Source organism: Poromitra crassiceps (genome assembly GCF_964638095.1).
Source record: "Poromitra crassiceps genome assembly, chromosome: 10".
NCBI classification, from domain to species: domain Eukaryota; kingdom Metazoa; phylum Chordata; class Actinopteri; order Beryciformes; family Melamphaidae; genus Poromitra; species Poromitra crassiceps.
In genome coordinates, this window is record NC_139631.1 from 17,629,013 (window position 1) to 17,650,049 (window position 21,037).

Consider the following 21,037-nt stretch of genomic DNA (forward strand, 5'->3'; position numbering starts at 1 on the left):
AAAAAGCAACCTCAGTTCACTGACTAACTGAGTGAGTAATACATGGCTGATCTATTTAAGGTCGCCTATTTGGAGAATCTGATGACAGAAGAGGGAACAGGACAAATGGAGAACTTTTACTTGAGGGAAGTAAAGGTTCTCCTCATTGTCATTCAGACAGTCACCAAAATCTCAGACAGATAAAAGGAGAAGTGCAAGATGTATTGTGCAACACCATGCAGGGCATAAGAATAAACTGTCAGTTGGTTTACCATTGCATTCATTTCACAAGGTGTGGGCTGGCCAGGGGACAATGAGGTCATTTTAGAGCCAGCGTTATTCAGGCCACTGGGAGAGAGGCTTTGTGAGGAAATGCAAATTGCTTCAAAGTTCTTCAAACAGAATGCAAAGTTGCACTGAAGGAGGAAGGCTTTAGGAGAGCGCACATCCTGATTCATCTGTCTCAACCTCCAGGCTTCACTAGCCGTCTCTTCCCAGCATCATGCAGCTGTGTGGCGCCCTGGCTGTTCTCTTCCTCAGTCTGTCTACAGGTAAGAACCTAGCCTAGGTAAACCCAGCCACCACGTGACCTGCTCTCTCAGTTCCCAGTCACTAGTCACCAACAACCGCAGGAAATCGATTAACAATGGTGGGATTCCAGACCATAGTGACTGAGAACAGGTCTGAGAGCAGGTCACGTGGGGGATGGGTTTACCCAGGCTAGTAAGAACCAGCTTATGATGTGCTATAGTGACAACAGTGACGCATCACAGATCAGAACATTTAAGGCCGTTGTTCTCAACGTGGGGGTCCGGGGACCCCCAGGGGTCCTTGAGGGGGGTCCAGTGTGTCCCCAGCAAATTGATGAATTGTTAAGCTTAAACATTATTTAATTTACTAATTTACAATCATTAGAGTGTAGAAGAATGACTGTTTTGATTATATTTTCACTGCTATCTCTCTATACATACAATCCAGATATTTGGAATTCTGGACAGTGAAAATACTCAGTTTTGGGTCCAAGAGACAACATCTCATCAAATGGGGGCTCTACGTCTCTAATGTGGACTAAATTAGAGCTCATTGATATGAGAAAGGTTGAGAATAACTGTTTTAGTGATTCAAAATTCCTTGTATAACCATGTACTGACTGTAACATGAGAGCTGAGTCCATGTGGCTATCAGATGACATGGCATTCAGTGGTGTGATTCTTTTTTTTTTTTTTCCTGAACTGGTGTGTGACCGTGTTGTGTATCTCTGTGTAGCTTGTGGATTAAGATGCTACACATGTACAGCCGCTGAACCTCGTTCCTGCACAGACACCAAATCGTGTCCTGTCATCTTCAACCGCTGTTTCTCCCTCAAAGTGGAGGGTAAGCTTTTACTCCACACCAGCAGCACTTACTTAAGGTTTACCATATCAAATATATACAGCAGCAATACAGTACACTGGCCTTGGATGGCATATTTCACTATATTTTTAATGTATTGAGATCAGACAGGTTCCAAATGTATCCAGTGTTATACTAAACATGTTGGCGTCTCCTGTGTGTTTGAGTTTTCCCGTCATGTCTTGCAGGTTTATACATGGTCACTAAGGGCTGTCAGACCAGCCTGGTGTGTGCAGGCCCCATGTCTTGCTGCGAGGGCGACTTGTGTAACACTGCCATGCATATCGGTCCCAGTGTCATCCTCCTGCTCGTGTCCTCAGCCATAATCACCCTCTTCCTCTGAGGCACCTCTTCATCACTCACTTGCTCTGACAACTTCAAACATTTTGTTCAATCCACTTTTTTTGTCTCAGCCAATTTGTCCCATTCAGTAAGAATAAGCAATGATGTTTCAATATTTAAAAGCAATGAATGAAAGGATTTTCCCCATTGTCTTCTGGCTATGTGCTTAATACATCACATTGAAGTAACAACAACAGATCAACAATACTTGTTCATGAAAAACACAATTAAGAATGACAATTAAATTGTTTTATTTCTCCGTTTCTGTATTTCACATTATTACTCACAGCAAATAATCACTTGGTTACAAAGCGGTCATTAGAAATAGGCCAGAGAGAAAACAGCACAAAAATGATATATGAGCAATCATGAGCAAATAAACCAATTAGCTGTTTGGTTGATGAACCTGAGGATGAACAAAGGTGGACCAGGCATAAAGAGATCAGGTTTGCTGGTTTGATGCCATTATTTCTGTTCATGTGTCCTGCAGTGCAACACATCCAAAGGTCAACATCCTCTCTTCCCACTTCGGACGGCAGATAGAGAAACAAAGATTCGGTGTGAATTACATTTTGGGATGGGGCTGGACATTGGACAAATTAATCAAACAAATCAGAAGGCCACTATTTATGCACATAAGTTATGTGCAACAAAGGACTGGGCTACACTCATGTTGAAGGAAGTGGAAATATAAGGAGATCAGGCAATGTGGTGTACAGTATGGCACGTCAAGAATAAAACAGTCTTTATAGGGGGGAAAGCTAAAAGAAGAACATCTACAGCTACCTTACAAGGCAAGAAGGGTACAGCTGAGAATTAGGTAGTTGGTAAAATTTGGCGGCTCGTTTGTTTGAGCTGGGACAGAGACACACTCATTCTATCAGTGTGGTTTGCAGCATGTTGCTCTTGTTGTGTGAAAACCTCAACTTTTTGGGTAATTCTCATGTTTTCACTAATTCTCTGACCACTTGGGCTTACGAAAGCCTTTCAAAACCCACTGGATAGTTATACCAAAAGTGTATTGTCATCAAGTTAAAAATAAGGCTGTTTTATCTCACTTTTTCACACGACAGCAATTATATAAAACTGGAACCACCAGATGTTTTGTTCTTTGGCAGTATTCACAGTAGTTTGAAAACTGTCAGCAATTAGCCTATAGCTCATCATGATTCATTTGGAAACATTTCCCTGCATGGATTTCACCCAAAATCTCCCACCTTGGAGCATAGATTAATTGATTTTCCATTCAGTGCTTTGACATAATCCCTTATCAAATCCCTTTACAATATAAACTCCAGAAAAAAATGCTTGCAGTTTAACAATTAGTTAACAGAATAATAAATTATATAAACATGTAATCGTCCCGACTCCTGCTCACTTCAAAAAAATTCCCTTGGGATGCATATCTACAGCAACACTTCACACATTCATGGCTACAGCAACACATCAAACTCAAAAACTTTTTTCTTAGTTCATTACATTTCTCACCTCTGCCATTACTTCCTGAAATTCATCTGTTTATATTTCAGAAACAGAGTTGATTATATCATGAATTATTTTATAAGCAAGGTATTAACATGATTCTCGCTTATAATGAAAATCATAGTGTGCTTTACTTTCATGCCAGCAATGTGCAAGAGCAGGCATACATTTAGGAACAAGACACTTCATATGCTTAGCAGTATCACAGCTTAACAAACAGGTGCAATTCATAAAGCAGCAGACTGGGGGCAGAGGGGAGTTTCTTATCGCTCCACTAGCTGTCCTAAGGTTAGCATGCCTTAGTTTAGCTGATAAGGCAACAAAAGCAACAAGGCGGACATGGACTTAACATGAATGCATGGCATCTTTGAGGACAATTTGTCTTTTACAAGACAAACCAGCAACACAAACCTACTATTTTTGCAAATGCACAGTAGTCCTATGTTCTTGTTACGGATAAATAGCATCAACTTGAACAAAACATATAAACAAATGCTTTTACATCTACCCTGAGTTGTGAATGGAAGCTGTGCAGATGAATAAAGCATCATGCAGTAGATTTTGGCACTGAAATGGTAAAATGGAACTACAGGTCAAGGAATGTTGACATAAAAACATTTGCCGTTCGCTGACCGTGACACCAATGCTAGAAAGGGAAACAGGGGAATGTACGGACACATCAACGCTATCTAAAAATCAAAAGGGGGAAAAAAACTTAATGGAAAGTGAAGTGTGCCAAGTTGGACAACTAATGAGTTAAATGTTGTCGACAGTGCAGTGCAATGTAAATTTAGGCATGTTGGCGTAGACAAGCTTAGTAGTTGGGAATACACCTAAACTTTCCCATGACCCAGCAGTTGTCATGGTGACAGTGGGTTAGGCATGACCTCGGCATGTCCTTTGAGTAGGAGTGCAACTGTCCAACACTGAGTGCATATTTATTGCCAGTTCGGGTCAGTTCAAATCCTGCCAAACCGTGAATCAAGACACCTCATCTTGCACAGATTTACTCCCACATGGTAAAATAGGTAGTTATTTCAACTTCCCTGGAAAAATTAAAATTTAAAATTAAATCAAAGACAGCATGAAGAATAGCTTACATTGACCCAAAATTGCCCCATACCGTTCTAGCTGAGGGCCACAGACCTTCAAGAAAATCTGGGATCTAGATTCCATTTGGATGGAAGACTGTGGTCATGAATGATACAATCTCAGGTCTGTTTTATTATTGGTTGTGGAAGGCACATGAGGATGAGGATCAGCTTAAAGATGGAACCAGAGAATCCGAAGTGAATACTAGTTTCACTCCAATTCTGTGGATGGAGTGTGTTACGATCTACAGGAAGCAGTCCAGGCCAAGAGCAGCATCAGAGGAACACAGGGTTACTCATTATCAACATCACTCCCTGCTGCTCTGTTCACCTCCGCTTGAAAAACAAACATCTCTTGCTCCCCCTCGGCTTGTGCGCTCACTAGAATCTGTGTGCGTGTGCGTGTGTGTGCGTATGTGTTTATGTGTCTTTACGCTTATGTGCATCTTCAGTTTCCCCATGTAAAGAAAGCTATCTCGTTCAGGTCCACAGGGTAGTCTGTGAGGTACATGGGGTCTTTATGATCATAGTGTGCCCCCTTGTTACTCCTCCATCGTCCTGCAGGCAGGTAGATGTCTCTCTCCAGCTTCCCTGGCTCCAACACCGGAGCCACCATCAGCTCATTCCCTATCAGGAACTGGGAGTCAATCTTGTAGGCCGCCTCGTCGTCGTTGGCGATCCACCAGAGGGGCCGTATGATCGGGTCTCCTGTATTTAGAACTTCGCTTGCCAGTTTCAGAACCCTTGGAGCCACCAGAGTCTCGTGGAGCTGTGTAAACTTTTGTGCTATCTTCACTACCTGTGGATGAATGCACAAAGACACACACATGCATTACATCACAGGGCGGCCAAGACCACACATTACTATCTTCATTAAAAAAAAAGTGTGGGATGACCATCGAGGAAACCCCAGGGGAGCACGGGGAGAACATACAAACTCCACAGAGAAAGGCCCTTTTCACGAGATAACCCACCTCCCTGGGCACCAGCCACAGGGGGCATTGGGGGGTCATTCCCCCAGCGCCACAGCGCCCCCAGGCGGGAATCGAACCCAGGACCTTCTTGCTGTGAGGCGACAGCACTACCACTGTGCCACAACTCATTAAAATCAGTGTCCATATGTTTCTTCCCTATTATACAACAGATTTGCTTTGCTCACCTCATCATCATCATAGGCCCAGGGCGGTATGGAGAACTGCATGGCAGGCATGAAAGCAGACAGCTCCAACCATCTGATGTACAGCTCTTTGTTTGGCAGGCCATCCTTGCCATCTAAACCGTCAAAAATACAACACAGAGACAGCGCTCTGTAAAACCATATCAAAACTCATCCATTCTCAATCATTCACTTTCCCATAGACCCATGTTGTGGTGTTACATACCTCCATGTTGTGGTGTTACATACCTGCAGTGCGGTTGGGGTATGCGTTGCCTCCGATCATATCAGGCAAGACGAACTGGTAGCCCAGGATGCTAATAGTCAGAACAGTGGGGATGATGGACTTGAGGCCCAGCTCATAACCCCACACCGAGTCTCTGTCGATGATCCTGAAGAAGCAGGAGATGTCCTGACTCTGGTAGCCCACCCTCAGCTCTGCACGCTGATTGAACGGTAGGGCCATCTCTGTGTAGCGGCGGGTGAAGGTGGACGGGTCGGCAAGAGGGACCAGAGTACTAAACTGGCGAGGCAGGTAGCTTGTCTCACCTGCGTCGAACTTGAAGGAGGAGACGTTGTAGCTGGTTTTGAGCTTGAGCAGCTGCGAGGAATACCACTCACGTGCTTCTGGGTTGGTGAAATCCAGGATTCCACCGATGCCGTTCCACCATCGAACCAGGGCGGGCAGCTCACCGCCTGGCTCCCGCACAAACAACCCTTTCTCCACGGCAACGCCAAAATTGATTGAATCGTAGTTGATAAAAGGATGTGTCCAGAGTGACACTTGAAATCCGTCCTGTCTGAGTTTGTCAAACATACCCTTGGCGTTGGGGAACTTCTGCGGGTCGAAGTCAAACTCTCCGTAGTCGGCGGTGTAGCGGTCGTCAAGTTCCAGATGGGAGCAGTTGAAGCCGTGCTTGGTGATGTCAGCGGCGTAGCGCAGTAACTTCTCCTGGGTGACGGCCGTTTTGTGGAGAGCCCAGGTGGACCACACCGGGTGTTTGAACACTTCAGTGGCAGGGACGATGATAGGTTTTGGGAAATACCGACGCACCTGGACCAAACAGACATACAAAGACAGAGATAGGAAGAGAGTGACTAAGGGTCCGATCACACTTACAATTTGTTTTCTGTGGTCTGTGCCACAGTGAAAAGGTTGGTTCACTTAGGCTCACACTGCCCAATTACAAGAAAAGTATCTAATTTATTGACTGTCATCTCACAAGAGTTTTTATGTTACGCCATACCTGCAACCTTTTACAACCACAACTTCCTCAATTCCCGTTCTTTCAAAACCGGACCTTGCACACACCATTTATTAATGCAAGCCCCCCTTGCTTCATCTTACCCCCTATATGGCTCGTGTCAGGTCAGCCTAGGACATGTCCGCTGTTTACCCCTCGTACCAGGTCATCTTCAGGCTGAGTTCGCTACTTGACCTCACTCACCTGTGGTCTTCTTGCCCCTCCCGGGCTGAAATACCTTACGACACCCGTGACTTTCCCTGGAACATGTCAACACATCTTCAGCTAACCACTGTATTTCCCAAGCATGCACCTGTTCTACTTCCTCTTTTACCCATCTTATATTTCTGTTACACGTGGAATCAAAATCAATCTGCCTCCAGTCCCTGTAACTTTAGCTAAGCATGATGAATTTGTCTGCAACTTTGCCTTAACTTACCTTCTCTGGTGTTCATACCAGTTAAGACTATTAGCGGCCACTATGAGCATCAGTCAAGACTACAGCTTAACTTTGTAGGTATCATTTTATTTAATTGTGTTATGTGAACCTTTCTAAGTATGAGTAACTGCTGTCTATCAGATGTCAATATCGGTCTCCTTATACCCATTAAACTGCACATTTTGTAGTTGTGTCCTGTAATTGGTTCAAAATATTTCTCACGCCTAACAAACTGGACCCCAGTTCACCTGGAAGAGGACTGAGCTCTGCATTTTCAGGCGATCTTGGTACAGTTATTAAGCGCACAGACGCCGCACACCTGACTTCGAATTGCCTTGTTCTCACCTCCCCAAACAAACCTAACTACAGTAGTAATGAGCCACAGTTCAAATAAACTGCTCTAAACATGTTTGGACTGAACGCACCCTAAACTGGATGAGAAAATACATTACAATGTGACTACCGTAAATTCCGGACTATAAGCCGCACCTTTTTTCCCGTTTTTTGGGCTTTTTTGGCCCCTGCGGCTTATATAACGGTGCGGCTTATCTATGGATTTTTTCAAAAAATAAAATAAAATAAAAAAATATCTCTCTTTTTTAGCACTCTTTCTAACTATAAATCCTATATAACTATAATAAGTTTTAATTTCCTCTCTTGCCCTCTTTTCACCACACTGTATGACACTGTATGACACTGTGTGCACTGTAAAAAACAACACAGGTGGTGTTGTGTTATGTTGTTTTGTTGAAATGTTAATAAATGGGAGCTTCCTCAAACAGCCATCTCTTTCCCGACAATCCCCTCTGTGCATGAACCCTTACATATGGTAATTAAACATTAAAACACAAAAAAAAAAAAAAAAAAAATACCATTAAAACACCCGCGGCTTATAGTCCGGTGCGGCTTATATAAGAAAAAAATAGTCAACTTTGCAGGTGCGGCTTATACACCGGTGCGGCTTATAGTCCGGAATTTACGGTAGTTGTGTGTAATAATAAGATAGAGCTTGTGATATTGGCTTTAAAGATGAGCTGCTGGATGCTGTTTATACTCACCATGTACTTGTGAATGGAGGTGACATCAGACCCCACACACACTCTATAGCTGAGTTCAGGCAAGGCCCGCTGTCCCTCTGCTGGTCTGTAGGGTGAGTCCTGGTACCGTGCCTGGAACCTGAGCTTCCTGTCCTGCTCCGACCAGCCCAAATGAAACGGAACCGAGTCGTTAATCTTGATCGCAGTCGCATTCGACGACAGCCAATAGCGTTCCAGGATACCCCCGAAAGCGTTCCGATTGGAGTAGACGTCACTGGTGATGAAAGCACGTGGTTCCTCCTCACCCTGGATCCTGATGGGCCAATGCTGTGTTGCGGTCTCCGCCCCTCCGTACCAGTGAGAGTCGTTATAAGCCATGGCATGTTCCACCGAGCGCTCGTGTTCCAGTTCCTCCCAGCGAACACGATAACACATCACCGTGTCCTTGAGCTGAAGCGTCTGGATGAAGAAGTTGAGCTTGCCCGAATCTGACCGACTGCAGCTCAGAATATTGCTCTCCTTTGAGCATGAGTCCAGATCCAGAGTGCCAGACCTGGGGGAGTGCATAGACAGAACAGATCTGAATACAAATTAAGTGCTTATGCACAGCACTGATTGAGCAATTATTATTCGCAGTGCACAGTATTGCTGAAAAGATATCAAGCTCATCAAAATGTCTGAAACCTAATAAAAATAAGATGAATGCAACAATAGAAGAGGACGACAAGAGAATGCAATAACAACAATAGTAATACAAAAACAATGAAGAGTATCCCCATTCCAATTCTCTGTGCAAAGCAGGACATTGCACTTTGTCTATTTCTGTCGATGAGAGCTGAGTTGCCAAAGCACATGATGACCAAATCAGTCTTGCCTAAGGGGGCAATCATGTGTCTGTCTACTGTCTAGCTTCCCATTATCAATCAGCCTTGGTACGGCTCAGCACAGGAAGGGCACAGAGGAACAGCTGTGTTTTAAGCCACGTTCAGATGCATTGGCTATATAAACCAGTCTACGGTAGAAGTCTGCAAAAAAAAAACGCAATAGATAGTGATATGTTTAAGTAAACTAGCCGTGAGATGTAGGTTGTTAATTTCTTCTAACTCTTGAGTTAAATAACCATAAAGTTAGCAATCTTTTTTGCGTTCTCAGTTTTTATTTTTGGGGTATTTTATTTTGCATTACACATTGGATAAAACTTTTCGGACATGTGTTGTTATATCCATAACCACACAGTAAAGAAAACCCTCTCAGGTGTTATAGTTTCAACTTCAATCTATGGGTTGAGAAAATTCTACAACCATTGGGTTTATGAAACCATTTCAAAACCCACTGAATAAACTCTGAATTCATGACCATATATGGCCTTGCTATAAATGTCCATAGATTGGTGTATAGGTTCAGTGATCAGCCCTACAGTGAACCCACCTAAAGTCCATGGTGAAGATGACAGCTCCGGCCTGGTTGCGGATGATGAAGCCATCCTTGTTCAGGTCCAACAGCTCAGTCTTCAGCAGCTGGGCTTTACGGAGGGAGGCTGAGTAGTAGCACCAGGACACGACAGCAGCCAGCACCAACACACAGCCTAACATACCCGCCACCACCAGGGGGCGGCCTTCTCGACCCAGTTTCTTCTTCAGGGGAGAACCAACTGTGTGCTGGTCCCCAGGAGCTACTGGAACGATATGATACATACTGGAGACTTTAGGCAGTGAGGTAGAGGTGCGAGTGCAGGGAAGTAGGTTCAGGAAAAGGGGCGAAGGGAGTGCACAGGTGTAATAAACCTGCTGTTAATGTTGAATATGTCTTGTCTTCAATATGTCTTCTTCACACCGGAGGAGAGATCATTGTCTATCTGCAGATCCTTAGCAAGGTGTCCATTTTTGAATGAGTGCTGATTCATGTATACCTGGGAGAGCAGAAATAAATATTCAGATATTGTATATCGTGTACATTATAACCACAGGTATAAAAATTCAAGATAGTAATAACTCTAACATCCTCCAGAACAAGCCATCAGCAAGCTATCCACATTAAAGCTGCATTCAGCAATGTTTTTGTGTTGAAATAAGCGTTAAATGGCTCTAAATTCTGACAGCAATCACTGAAATAGAGTGGTCAGTGACTTGAAAGCCCCAACCCCGCGCTGTACTCTACTGTATCTCTCTCCTGTAGCCCTGCATGCAGGACGGACGTATCTCCGCAACCGTAACTCGTAGAGACTCAGGGGGATTGGATTCGGGGTGAAAAAATACATATACCGGAAATTCCGGACTATAAGCCGCACCGGTGTATAAGCCGCACCTGCAAAGTTGACTATTTTTTTCTTATATAAGCCGCACCGGACTATAAGCCGTGTTTTAATGGGTTTTTTTTTTTTTTTTTTTTTTTGTGTTTTAATGTTTAATTACCATATGTAAGGTGTTGGCTGTTTGAGGAAGCTCCCATTTATTAACATTTCAACAAAACAACATAACACAACACCACCTGTGTTGTTATTTACAGTGCACACAGTGTCATACAGTGTCATACAGTGTCATACAGTGTGGTGAAAAGAGGGCAAGAGAGGAAATTAAAACAGAAGTGGATTTATAGTTTTTTTTTTTTTTTTTTTTTTTTGGAAAAAATCCATAGATAAGCTGCACCGTTATATAAGCCGCAGGGGCCAAAAAAGCCCAAAAAACGGGAAAAAAGGTGCGGCTTATAGTCCGGAATTTACGGTAGTCCTTTATAGAACGAATCAGCATGACGTCACTTGCTACCCAGAAATGCAGAACCCTGCGGCAGTTAACTAGTATGAGCTGTGCCAAACAAACGTTAATATCTCAAAAACTATACATCACATCCCTTATATTTTGACATTCTGAGTGAGAGCAGAATTAGCTCAAGAGTTTGATGTATAATATATGCATTGTCATGTTAAAGTTGTGTGAACTGTCGCTGTTTTTTAAATGTAAACAGGGTCAGCCGGCTAGAGTCAGACACTCAAGCCTCCCAAAGCTCAGGCTCCATAGGGTTCCATTGCCGTTGCCACCCAGTGACGCGCTTTGTTTACCAAAATGCTGCTCGGCTGATCCCTCATATAGGCATCACGATCTGACGTTCCGTTTCCCAGAAAATGTAGACATTTCTCTGATTGGATAGTGGGAGATCGGCGACCTAATTTTTATCCAATCAGAGAAATGTTTACATTTTCTGGGAAACGGAAGGTCAGATCGCGATGCGATGCCTGCGAAGGACTATACTGTATGTATTTTTTTCACTCCAAATCCAACGCCGCCATGCGGAGATACGTCCGCCCTGCATGCAGGGCTACAGGAGAGAGACAGAGTACAGCGGGGGATTGGGAGTTCTAAGTTACTGACCAAACACTAATTTCAGTGATTGCTGCCAGAACATAGAGCCATTTAACACTTTAACACAAAAACATCACTGAATACAGCTTTAAAGACATGGCTATCAATTTAACTTGATAAACTGAAATGACAGCCTACTCAACATTCCATTATGAGTCAGTAAAAACTCCATAAAACAAGCTGTGTGTAAATCTCAGAATTAATCAAATTTAAATCCCAGCTGGGAAGGTACTTGTGTCCTGAGTCTGTTGTAATATAGCAAATTGACATTGGGTGGCGCTGAAGCGCTGTACTGTTCTAGTGTCTACTTATATTTCCTGTTGTGAACAAGATGAAGCTCTCTCAAATAAAACAAGATCCAAACAACAGGTTATGGGCCCAGCCTCCCAGGCTCCCAGTTGCCAGATGCGATGCGGAGATTTGTGTAAGAGATAAACAGTGTTGTGGAAGACACAATGGAGGATAAACTGTTTATTGACAGGCTGGGCGGACCAGAGAATTGGGCAACCTGGAAGTTTCAGATGGAACACTTTCTGAAGGCAAGAGGACTATGGGGCATGCTAACAGAGACAGAGATGCTAGCCGCAGATGCTAATGCCCAGGCACAAGTGGAATTTACAAAGCGGAGAGAGAAGGCATTCTCAATGCTAGTACTGAATGTGAGTACACCACAGCTGTATCTGATAACAAGTTGCCAGACCCCGAAAGAGGCATGGGACACTCTGAAAGGACATTTTGAGAGAGATACGCTGGCAAATAAACTGTTCCTGAAGAAGAAATATTTCAGATGTGAGATGAAAGAAGGAGAACATTTAAATGAACATTTAAAACGAATGAAGGAACTGACTGATCAACTAGCAGCAATAGGCTCTGTGATTGAAGAGGAAGATCAGATTGTAACACTCCTAGGTAGTTTGCCACCAAGCTATGCTACAATTGTCACTGCGCTTGAAACAAAGATTGACAGTCTGACACTGCGGTTTGTTCAGCAAGCATTGATAAATGAAGAGCAAAAGAGAGTGAATGTTCATGATAACTCCAGTGGTACTACGTCAGGTGGTGCATCAGCTATGTCATCACAATTCCGTGGAGACTACAAGGCAGTGGGAGCTGAAAGACCCAGTACATGGAGATGTTACAAGTGTGGGAAAGAGGGACATATAAAACGCGACTGTCCAACTTGGAAAAATAAAAAGAGAACCCACAAGGCCAAAAACATGGTGTGTGAAGATGCAGAAGATTCATCTGAAAGTGCCTTTGTCGCTAAAGAGGCAGCAAGCCTGGCTGAGAGGCCACAACAGTGGTTGATTGATTCTGGAGCATCAAAGCACATGACAGGTGATAAAGACATTCTTCAAGACTATCAGCAATTCTCAAAAGCACAGTGTGTGAAACTCGGTGACGGCAGGGTGGTGGATGCCCTAGGACTTGGCAATGTCAAAATGAGAATGACTTTCAGATTAAGCAATGAAAAAAATGTCACAATGTATGATGTACTGTATGTTCCAAAGCTATCCGGGAATTTATTCTCAGTGGGAGCAGCTGTCAGAAAAGGGAATACAGTGCAGTTCAGGAAGTCTCGCTGCTACATACGTGGGAAAGATGGAACTTTACAGGGAATGGGAACACAAAGAGCTGATGGGCTGTATCAACTAGACGTCGAGGGAAGCTCTTCTGTCTGTCACAGCGCATCAGTAGCAGCCAGCCTGTGGCACCAGCGCCTAGGACACACGACCAAGTTGAAGGAACTAAAAGTTCTGGTGAACGGAGTGGATTTCTCTGCAGAGAAAGAGGTTCCTTTCTGTGAAGGATGTGTGGAAGGCAAGCTGTCTAGAAAGCCATACAAGCCGGTTGGAAAAATCCGTTCCAAACACAAGATGCAGCTGATCCATAGTGACGTCTGTGGTCCCATGCAGACTGAATCTATAGGTGGAGCTAAATATTTTGTGACTTTTATCGATGATTACTCTAGATGCTGCAAGGTGTATTTTCTGAAACAGAAGAGTGAAGTCCTAAGCAAATTCAAGGAATTTGAGAAAATATTTTCAAATGAGTGTGGGCAGAATGTCACAAGACTGAGAACAGACAATGGTGGTGAATACACGTCAAAGGAGTTTCAAGAATATTTGAAGGCTCAAGGCATTCACCATGAGTTGACAGTACCTCACTCACCACAGCAAAATGGTGTTGCAGAAAGGAAAAATAGGACACTAATTGAAGCAGCTAGAAGCATGATGTCACATGCCAAAATGCCAAAGATGTACTGGGCAGAAGCTGTAGCAACCGCAGCTTACATACAGAACAGGCTGCCCACATCTGTCCTGAAGGAAGAGACACCCTATGAGAGATGGTGTGGAAAAAAGCCGGACATGAGACACATGAGAGTGTTTGGCTGTGTTGCTTATACACATATTCCAGACATAGAGAGAAGAAAACTGGACAAGAAGGCAGTAAAGCTTCGTTTTGTTGGATATGCAAACAATGCTAAAGGCTATCGCCTGTTTGATGAAGAGAAAAAGAAGATTCTAATTCGTCGTGATGTCATCTTTAATGAATCAGACTTTGACTGGAAACAGGAAGTGACCTACTCAAAGAATGAGGTAACCATGGAGACAGATGAGAGTGGAACACAAGATGATGAGGTGGTCACTGGCGAAGAAGCAGCTAGAAAAGGAGAAGCGGGAGAAGCTGCTAGAAGAAGCGGCAGAATCAGAAGGGCTCCAACAAGATATGGATATGATGAATATGCTGATATAGTGACTGTTGATCATCATGCCAATGTGTGTAGTGTAACAGAGCCAAGTACACTGAAAGAAGCAATGTTAAGTCCTAATGCAAAGGAATGGCAAGAAGCGGCTGACTTGGAATATGAGTCGCTGCTAGAAAATGAGACGTGGGACTTAGTGGATTTACCAAAGGACAGAAAGGCCATAGGATCAAAATGGGTGTTCAAAGTCAAACATCATAGTGATGGACGAGTGGAGAGATACAAGGGCAGACTCGTCGCCAAGGGCTACTCACAGTTATATGGTGCTGACTATGATGAAACTTTTTCACCTGTGGTACGATTCAGCTCAATTCGTACATTACTGTCCTTTGCCATACAAAATAATCTACATGTGCACCAGATGGATGTAGTAACTGCATTCCTTAATGGACACTTGGAAGAGGAAATCTACATGCAGCAACCAGATGGATACATCAAACCAGGGCAGGAACACCTGGTGTGTAAACTGAAGAAATCTATCTATGGACTGAAGCAGTCTCCTCGCTGCTGGAGCAAAGCTTTCACAGGGTTCATGATGGAAATTGGATTCAAGCAGAGCACATCAGACCCCTGTGTGTTTGTGAGATCAAGAGGAAAGCTTGAGATACTCGCTGTTTATGTGGATGATCTCATTCTGATTACAGAGTCGACTACAAGCATGAATGAGTTGAAAATGGCGCTACAGAAACGCTACAAGATGAAGGACATGGGTGAGCTGTCTTATATCCTGGGCGTCTCTGTTGTCCAAGACAAAGAAAATAAATGTGTCTTGCTTCATCAGAAGCATTACATTGAAGCCATACTTCAGAAATATGGGATGGATAATGCAAATGCTGTTGCAACTCCTGCTGATGCAAACGTCAAACTGAGGAAAAATGACGGTGTCAGTAAGCCTGTCAACCAAATAACCTATCAGTCTATGGTAGGAAGTCTGCTGTATGCTGCAATGGCCACACGACCAGATATAGCTCAAGCAGTGAGTGCTGTGTCAAAATTCAACGCAAATCCAGATGCTGCACATCTGACTGCAGTGAAGAGGATACTTCGATACTTGAAAGGCACAGTGAACCTTGCTCTCAAGTATGAGCGGTCAGAATCAGGAACTTTGATCGGCTTCTCAGATGCTGACTGGGCCGGTGATCAAGATGACCGCCGCTCAACAACCGGCAACATCTTCTTACTAAGTGGAGGAGCAGTGAGCTGGCTCAGCAAGAAACAGGCAACAGTTGCACTTTCAACAGCGGAAGCGGAGTACGTCGCACTCAGTCAAGCTGCTCAAGAGGGTACCTGGCTGAGACGATTACTGAGTGATCTCGGAATGAGTGTCACGCCCACAGTGATCCTGGAAGACAACCAAGGAGCCATTGCAATCGCAAAGAATCCAGTGGATCACTCACGGACTAAACACATAGATATTCGCTACCACTACATCCGTGAATGTGTGCAAAATGGACAGATACAACTGCAATATTGCCCAACAGGTGACATGAAGGCAGATATCTTGACCAAGCCACTGCCTAAGCAGAAGTTTAAATATCTGAGGAAAGAGATTGGGCTTTTCCCTGTGGAGTAATTTAGCACTGTTTTTGTGTTTTTGTGTTAAAAAAGAAAAAACTCCTGTACATTATAATAACGAAAGGCTATAATGAAATTATAATGAATTGCACATTTTTTTGACTTATTATCTTGACATTATTTGTCAATATACATTCTTTGAAATATAATTCAAATGAGAAGTGCAAATTGAAGTAACATGCCAATTGTAAAATTGAGTGGGAGTGTTGTAATATAGCAAATTGACATTGGGTGGCGCTGAAGCGCTGTACTGTTCTAGTGTCTACTTATATTTCCTGTTGTGAACAAGATGAAGCTCTCTCAAATAAAACAAGATCCAAACAACAGAGTCGACCCCTGTACCAATCAAAATACTTGATTGATAGTTCCACTATCAACAGTATGAGAGAAAGTTTGCACATTGTGTAGTAGGCAGGGCATCTGAGATATCTCTAACATTATGGTCTTTATTGGGGGGGGAGGTGCAATACCTTGGTGTAGGCCAGGGCATCTGTTCAATATTGAACATTACAGCTTTCTTTGGGCAGAATGTGAAATATCTTTGTGAGTTTGTGTACGGAATTTGTGCAATATTTAAGGTTATGGCTTTTACTGGAGGGAACGTGCAATATCTTGATGTATGGCACGATGCATCTGAGGACTGTGCAATATTTTGGTGTAGGTTTTCAGGCAACATTCTTGGTGTGTATGTTCTGGTGTATGGATCCATGTTGTTAACTGTAGTTTGATTGATTGTACATGTACTGTATATGGATATATTGCGTGTATATGGAGAGGCTGTGTGCTACGACGTCACCTGTGTTCTCTCGGCCGCCTGAGACAAATTTCTCCTAGAGGAGACAATAAAGGCTAATCTAATCCTGCAGCACAGGTCAGCAGCAGCAGCAGCAAGCGCACAACACATAGCCTTTAATCAGGTGCATGGCAGGTAGCCAGGATCCGTCCCCACTCCCCGGACATAAATAACCACACCAATAAACACAGCCTGTACTCACAAACACCCTCTCGCTGCAGAGAAATGAACCTACACAGACACCCTGTCAGCATGTTTCATTGACATGTGTATCTGTCTGCACAGGGCGCCCTGGACATCAGTAAACAATATTTATGAGGAGTAGTCCTCAAATAACTGTGCTGCGACAGCTCAGCGAGGAAGGCCTGCAGTTCCCAGATACAGTAGAGGCCATTCATCCACTGCAAAGCCCTGTTTAACGTCCCCACAGTTGTCATTATGTTCCAGACTGACACTCCGATTTGATTCTAGTGAAGGTCTTCAACCACACGTCTTGAGTGAGGGAAGACAATCTTTCACATACTGTATGTATTCGGTAAAGAAAATGGGTTCATGACATGTGAACTGTATTTTCGTACAACCAATCCCTCATAGACTAGACAGGCTGCTATTGTGTCTGCATGATGCATGCATGTGAGAGATGAGCAGAAAGTAGCAATTTTAAGAAATGTCTTTCTCACCTGTTGCGCGCCATAATGGGTGCTACAATTCAAAGTAATTTTGTATATCACATTATGCATGCATTTGGACCATTGCTGCACTTCGCTTTCTTTTGAGATTCCATCTCTGCGGAATACAGTGGTCATCACGGTTTCTGGTATGGACCTTGTTGTCAATCCTGAAGTTATTTAATTGGAATACCGTATTGCAAGTCAAATACTGGGCATTTTCAGGTTCAAATCGCTTCATAGCAGAAACAAGACCACGTGGTTACAAGGACAGGATATTTGGAGTCTCTGGATGTGACTCCCCGGATTTTGATGTTCACTGCTTTCAAATTACAGTATGTTTACAATAATAAATCTCACTGGAGTGAACATACATGTTTTATTAAAAATGTACACTTGTTTTATGAATATATTAAATAATGCTTTTAAGAATTAATACGAATGAATACTGTTGTTGTTGTTGTTGTTGTTGTTGTTGTTCTTATGGGACAATTGTGCCCAAAACATATTGCATATTGATGATGATTCTGTGTTATTCAAATGTTATTCAGTTATTAAAGTCTCGTCTCCCTGGAGGCCCCAGAAGAGGACACGGTCGTCAGTCACTGACTGTTGTTGGTCTCCATCGGGTGAAAATGAAGAGGAAAACAGTAAACACTGTTGTCTGACTTCGCTTGACTGATCACAGAATAAACAGGAGCTCTAACACCCAGCGCCTCTAGATGCGCATTTTCAATAACAATAACACTGGCATAATAACGTTAACGTTATTCAAAGCATTTCGGCGTGTGCCTGTGCCTAATCAATAGCCCTGAAAGATTCGTCGACACGATTGTTCTCGGCGCTGCAGTCGGTACAGTCAACTAACTACGAACTAGCGTTAGTGGCTGTAAACCAGTTGTGCCAGTTTCCACGCATTTGCTTTGCAGAAGGTCGAATATTAATGTCCTCAGGTGTATGTCAAGGACAGATAACTAAGCTAGTCAAATGTATTCATTAGTGCGCAGCAAATGCCGTAATGTATTGTGTTCTCATTATAAAAACAGAGTTTACTCACCTTACCCATTTGACTCCATATAAAGCAACACTAGCTGACGACTGTTCACTACGCACGCGCAACCAAAACCTCCTTCATCCCACCCACCTCGAGAACAAGCTGGAAGCGGGTTTGTCTGCTTCTCTGTCACTCACAAACTTTCTGCCAGAAGGGGGTTGTGGGAAACGTAGTGCGGCTCAATGTCTGTCTGTTAACATACCTCCTACCACTAGATGGCAGTGATAAGCTACATCATAACCATTTAGCATTGCATGATTACAAACTGCTGTTTTTATTCGGTTTTGCTATAACTCTGATATGAAAGAAGTTACGCAGTTATTATTTTCCCACTCTGTTGTTGTTCTATTTAGACTATAGTAGTAGTAGTCAGCAGCCTAGACTAGTAGTAGTAGTAGTCGGCCTAGTAATAGTAGTAGAAGCAGCTGTGGCCTAGTATCTGTCTGTCTGTCTCCGAAGGTTGGCTGTCATGGTCATCCAACTGTTTCTCTTCAGCCTTTCTCTTGAGTTGTTCATATCTTCTTCCACTGGACCTTTTCAAACTCAAACTTCCGTAAGAACAGAAAAGTTAGGTTTCAGATCTTTTTCTTATGTTGTTGATGTTGCTTCTTATATTAGGAGTTCTTTGTTTTCCAGGAACGCCATTCTTGCTTGTCCAATTCTGCATTTAATTTCCTCCATACATAGAGCCAACTATATTTCAGAATATAAAGACTGAAACACGGTAACCAAAATCTCATCCCCCAGGCCTCCATGTGGGTGCAGAGGGGGTTGGGGAGCAGGACCAGATCCAACCGAAAAAGATAAGAGACCATGCCTATGACACCTACAGAGAAACCAGCCAGGAACCAAGCAGAGTTATGGGTGAGAACAAGGCCTGGCAGCATGGCAAAATATGGCCATGGGCTATGATGTTGATGGTGTTATTACGTGAGAGCAGAAGTAAAGCTTTTAAAGGGATTGTGTCATTCACTGTCAACTAAGAACCCCCCCCCCCCCCTCCATACAATCTACACACAATAACTGTCTGTCTTTCACTCAATAGATCCCACCACTGAGTACCAGAGTGAATTCCACCACTTCCAGAATACACTGGTAAGAGAGGGACAAACCAGTCATATGATCTATACTAGGATCTGTAACCTCTGAGGCCATTCGGATCATGAAAGGCAGGAAGATCTTAGAGTAATAACAGTGCTGGGTCATTTATGAGGCAAACTCTCTACATCATCGTGCACTGTTTTTCTAAGACATTGCTGTGAGCATGCTGCACTCATTTATTTCACATCATTTATTCATTTATCCTTTAGGACTATATGTGACCTAACAAGTGTGGTAAGTCTGATCGTTTCTTCTGTATTAATCCTATGACTAGGTAGTGGTATCAGTAGCAGAACAGCATACACAGTATATTTTTATGTGAGATGTGCGTGCGTGGGCGGTGTGGGTTGTGATTCTCAGGGCTGCTGGATCAGAGTGATGGACTGCTTCTCTTGCCAGTACAAGTGACACACTTGCCCCTCTCCATCTCACCAGCATGACTGTGGTCCTATGTATTTTGGTGGGTGTGTGTGTGTGTGTGTGTGTGTGTGTGTGTGTTGTGGGTGGTGGGTGTGTGGATGAGGGCAGGATATGTCTATGTGCTGTGAGTGTACCTCTACACATCCTGTCACGAGTGTGTCAATGTGTGTTCTCATACGAGGCAGCACCGCTGCTGTTTTCTGCCCATGTGCATGGCTAATGAAGAAGATTATTCCAGTAATCCTGGTGCAAATGAATGAAACATCTCTCTCTCCCTCTCTCTCTCTCTCTCTCTCTCTCTCTCTCTCTCTCTCTCTCTCTCTCTCTCTCTCTCTCTCTCTCTCTCTCTCTCTCTCTCTCTCTCTCTCTCTCTCTCTCTCTCTCTCTCTCTCTCTCTCTCTCTCTCTCCCTCTCTCTCTCTCTCTCTCTCTCTCTCTCTCTCTCTCTCTCTCTCTCTCTCACTACTCCTGGTCCTGGGCCCCTGGGCTGCATGGAATCAGAATGTCCCTGCCATGTCACTGGCTCCTTCTCAGACAGACTCGGAGAACCTCTTACTGTTTAAACACGTCGAATACTCTCTGACCCAAAGACCAAGCATTACTTTTCTGTCTTGTTTGGCTGAATCATTGCAAACGCATGCAGTTTATTTACTGATGAAGAGCTTTTCCGCCCACTAACGTACTCCTGTCACTTCCTGATCCACGTGTACAGCTGGCTGACAGTGACTTCAGAGTTACAGTAGTAATAGAGTCCAGCGCGCTTCAGCCAGGTTTGGAATAAAGAGGGTCCTGGTGCTCAACAGTGGAGGACAATATGCATAAAATAATATTTTACCTGGGCACTTCACACAGACTACCCGAAGTAAAGACACCGGAGCACTCTTTTCCGTCTGCACGTTTTAATAGAAGGGGCTGACTGACGTTTCGACAGACAAGTCTGTCTTCCTCAGAGTCAAGCAGAACACTGAAAAATGGGAGGTTTATATACCCTCCTCCACAGTGATGTCATTAGCAGCCATTTTGAATAATAATAATAGGAAAAACAATGACACAAATATGACATCAAACAATTTACAAATGGGGATATGAATGTGGGGGAAAAAAAATGTATATATATATAATACATATATCACTGTTTTCCC

General features: G+C 43.5%; 2 protein-coding genes across 2 annotated transcripts; one reads left to right on the forward strand and one right to left on the reverse strand.

Moving 5' to 3' along the window:
* Window positions 1–409: 409 nt before the first annotated feature.
* On the forward strand, window positions 410–1,714 carry LOC310784206 (lymphocyte antigen 6S-like; the record flags this gene model as incomplete). The annotated part of the gene is made up of 3 exons (XM_083645217.1): window positions 410–530; window positions 1,246–1,353; window positions 1,560–1,714. Exons 1-3 carry the CDS (start codon window positions 482–484, stop codon window positions 1,712–1,714), a joined length of 312 nt encoding a protein of 103 aa, XP_083501343.1. The 5' UTR covers window positions 410–481.
* Window positions 1,715–4,723: 3,009 nt separating this feature from the next.
* On the reverse strand, window positions 4,724–18,403 carry LOC310784201 (myogenesis-regulating glycosidase-like). The gene is made up of 6 exons (XM_083645211.1): window positions 18,379–18,403; window positions 9,591–10,071; window positions 8,184–8,715; window positions 5,692–6,496; window positions 5,446–5,558; window positions 4,724–5,085 (listed from the first exon to the last, which is right to left on the reverse strand). Exons 2-6 carry the CDS (start codon window positions 9,854–9,856, stop codon window positions 4,735–4,737), a joined length of 2,067 nt encoding a protein of 688 aa, XP_083501337.1. The 5' UTR covers window positions 9,857–10,071; window positions 18,379–18,403; the 3' UTR covers window positions 4,724–4,734.
* Window positions 18,404–21,037: the final 2,634 nt, after the last annotated feature.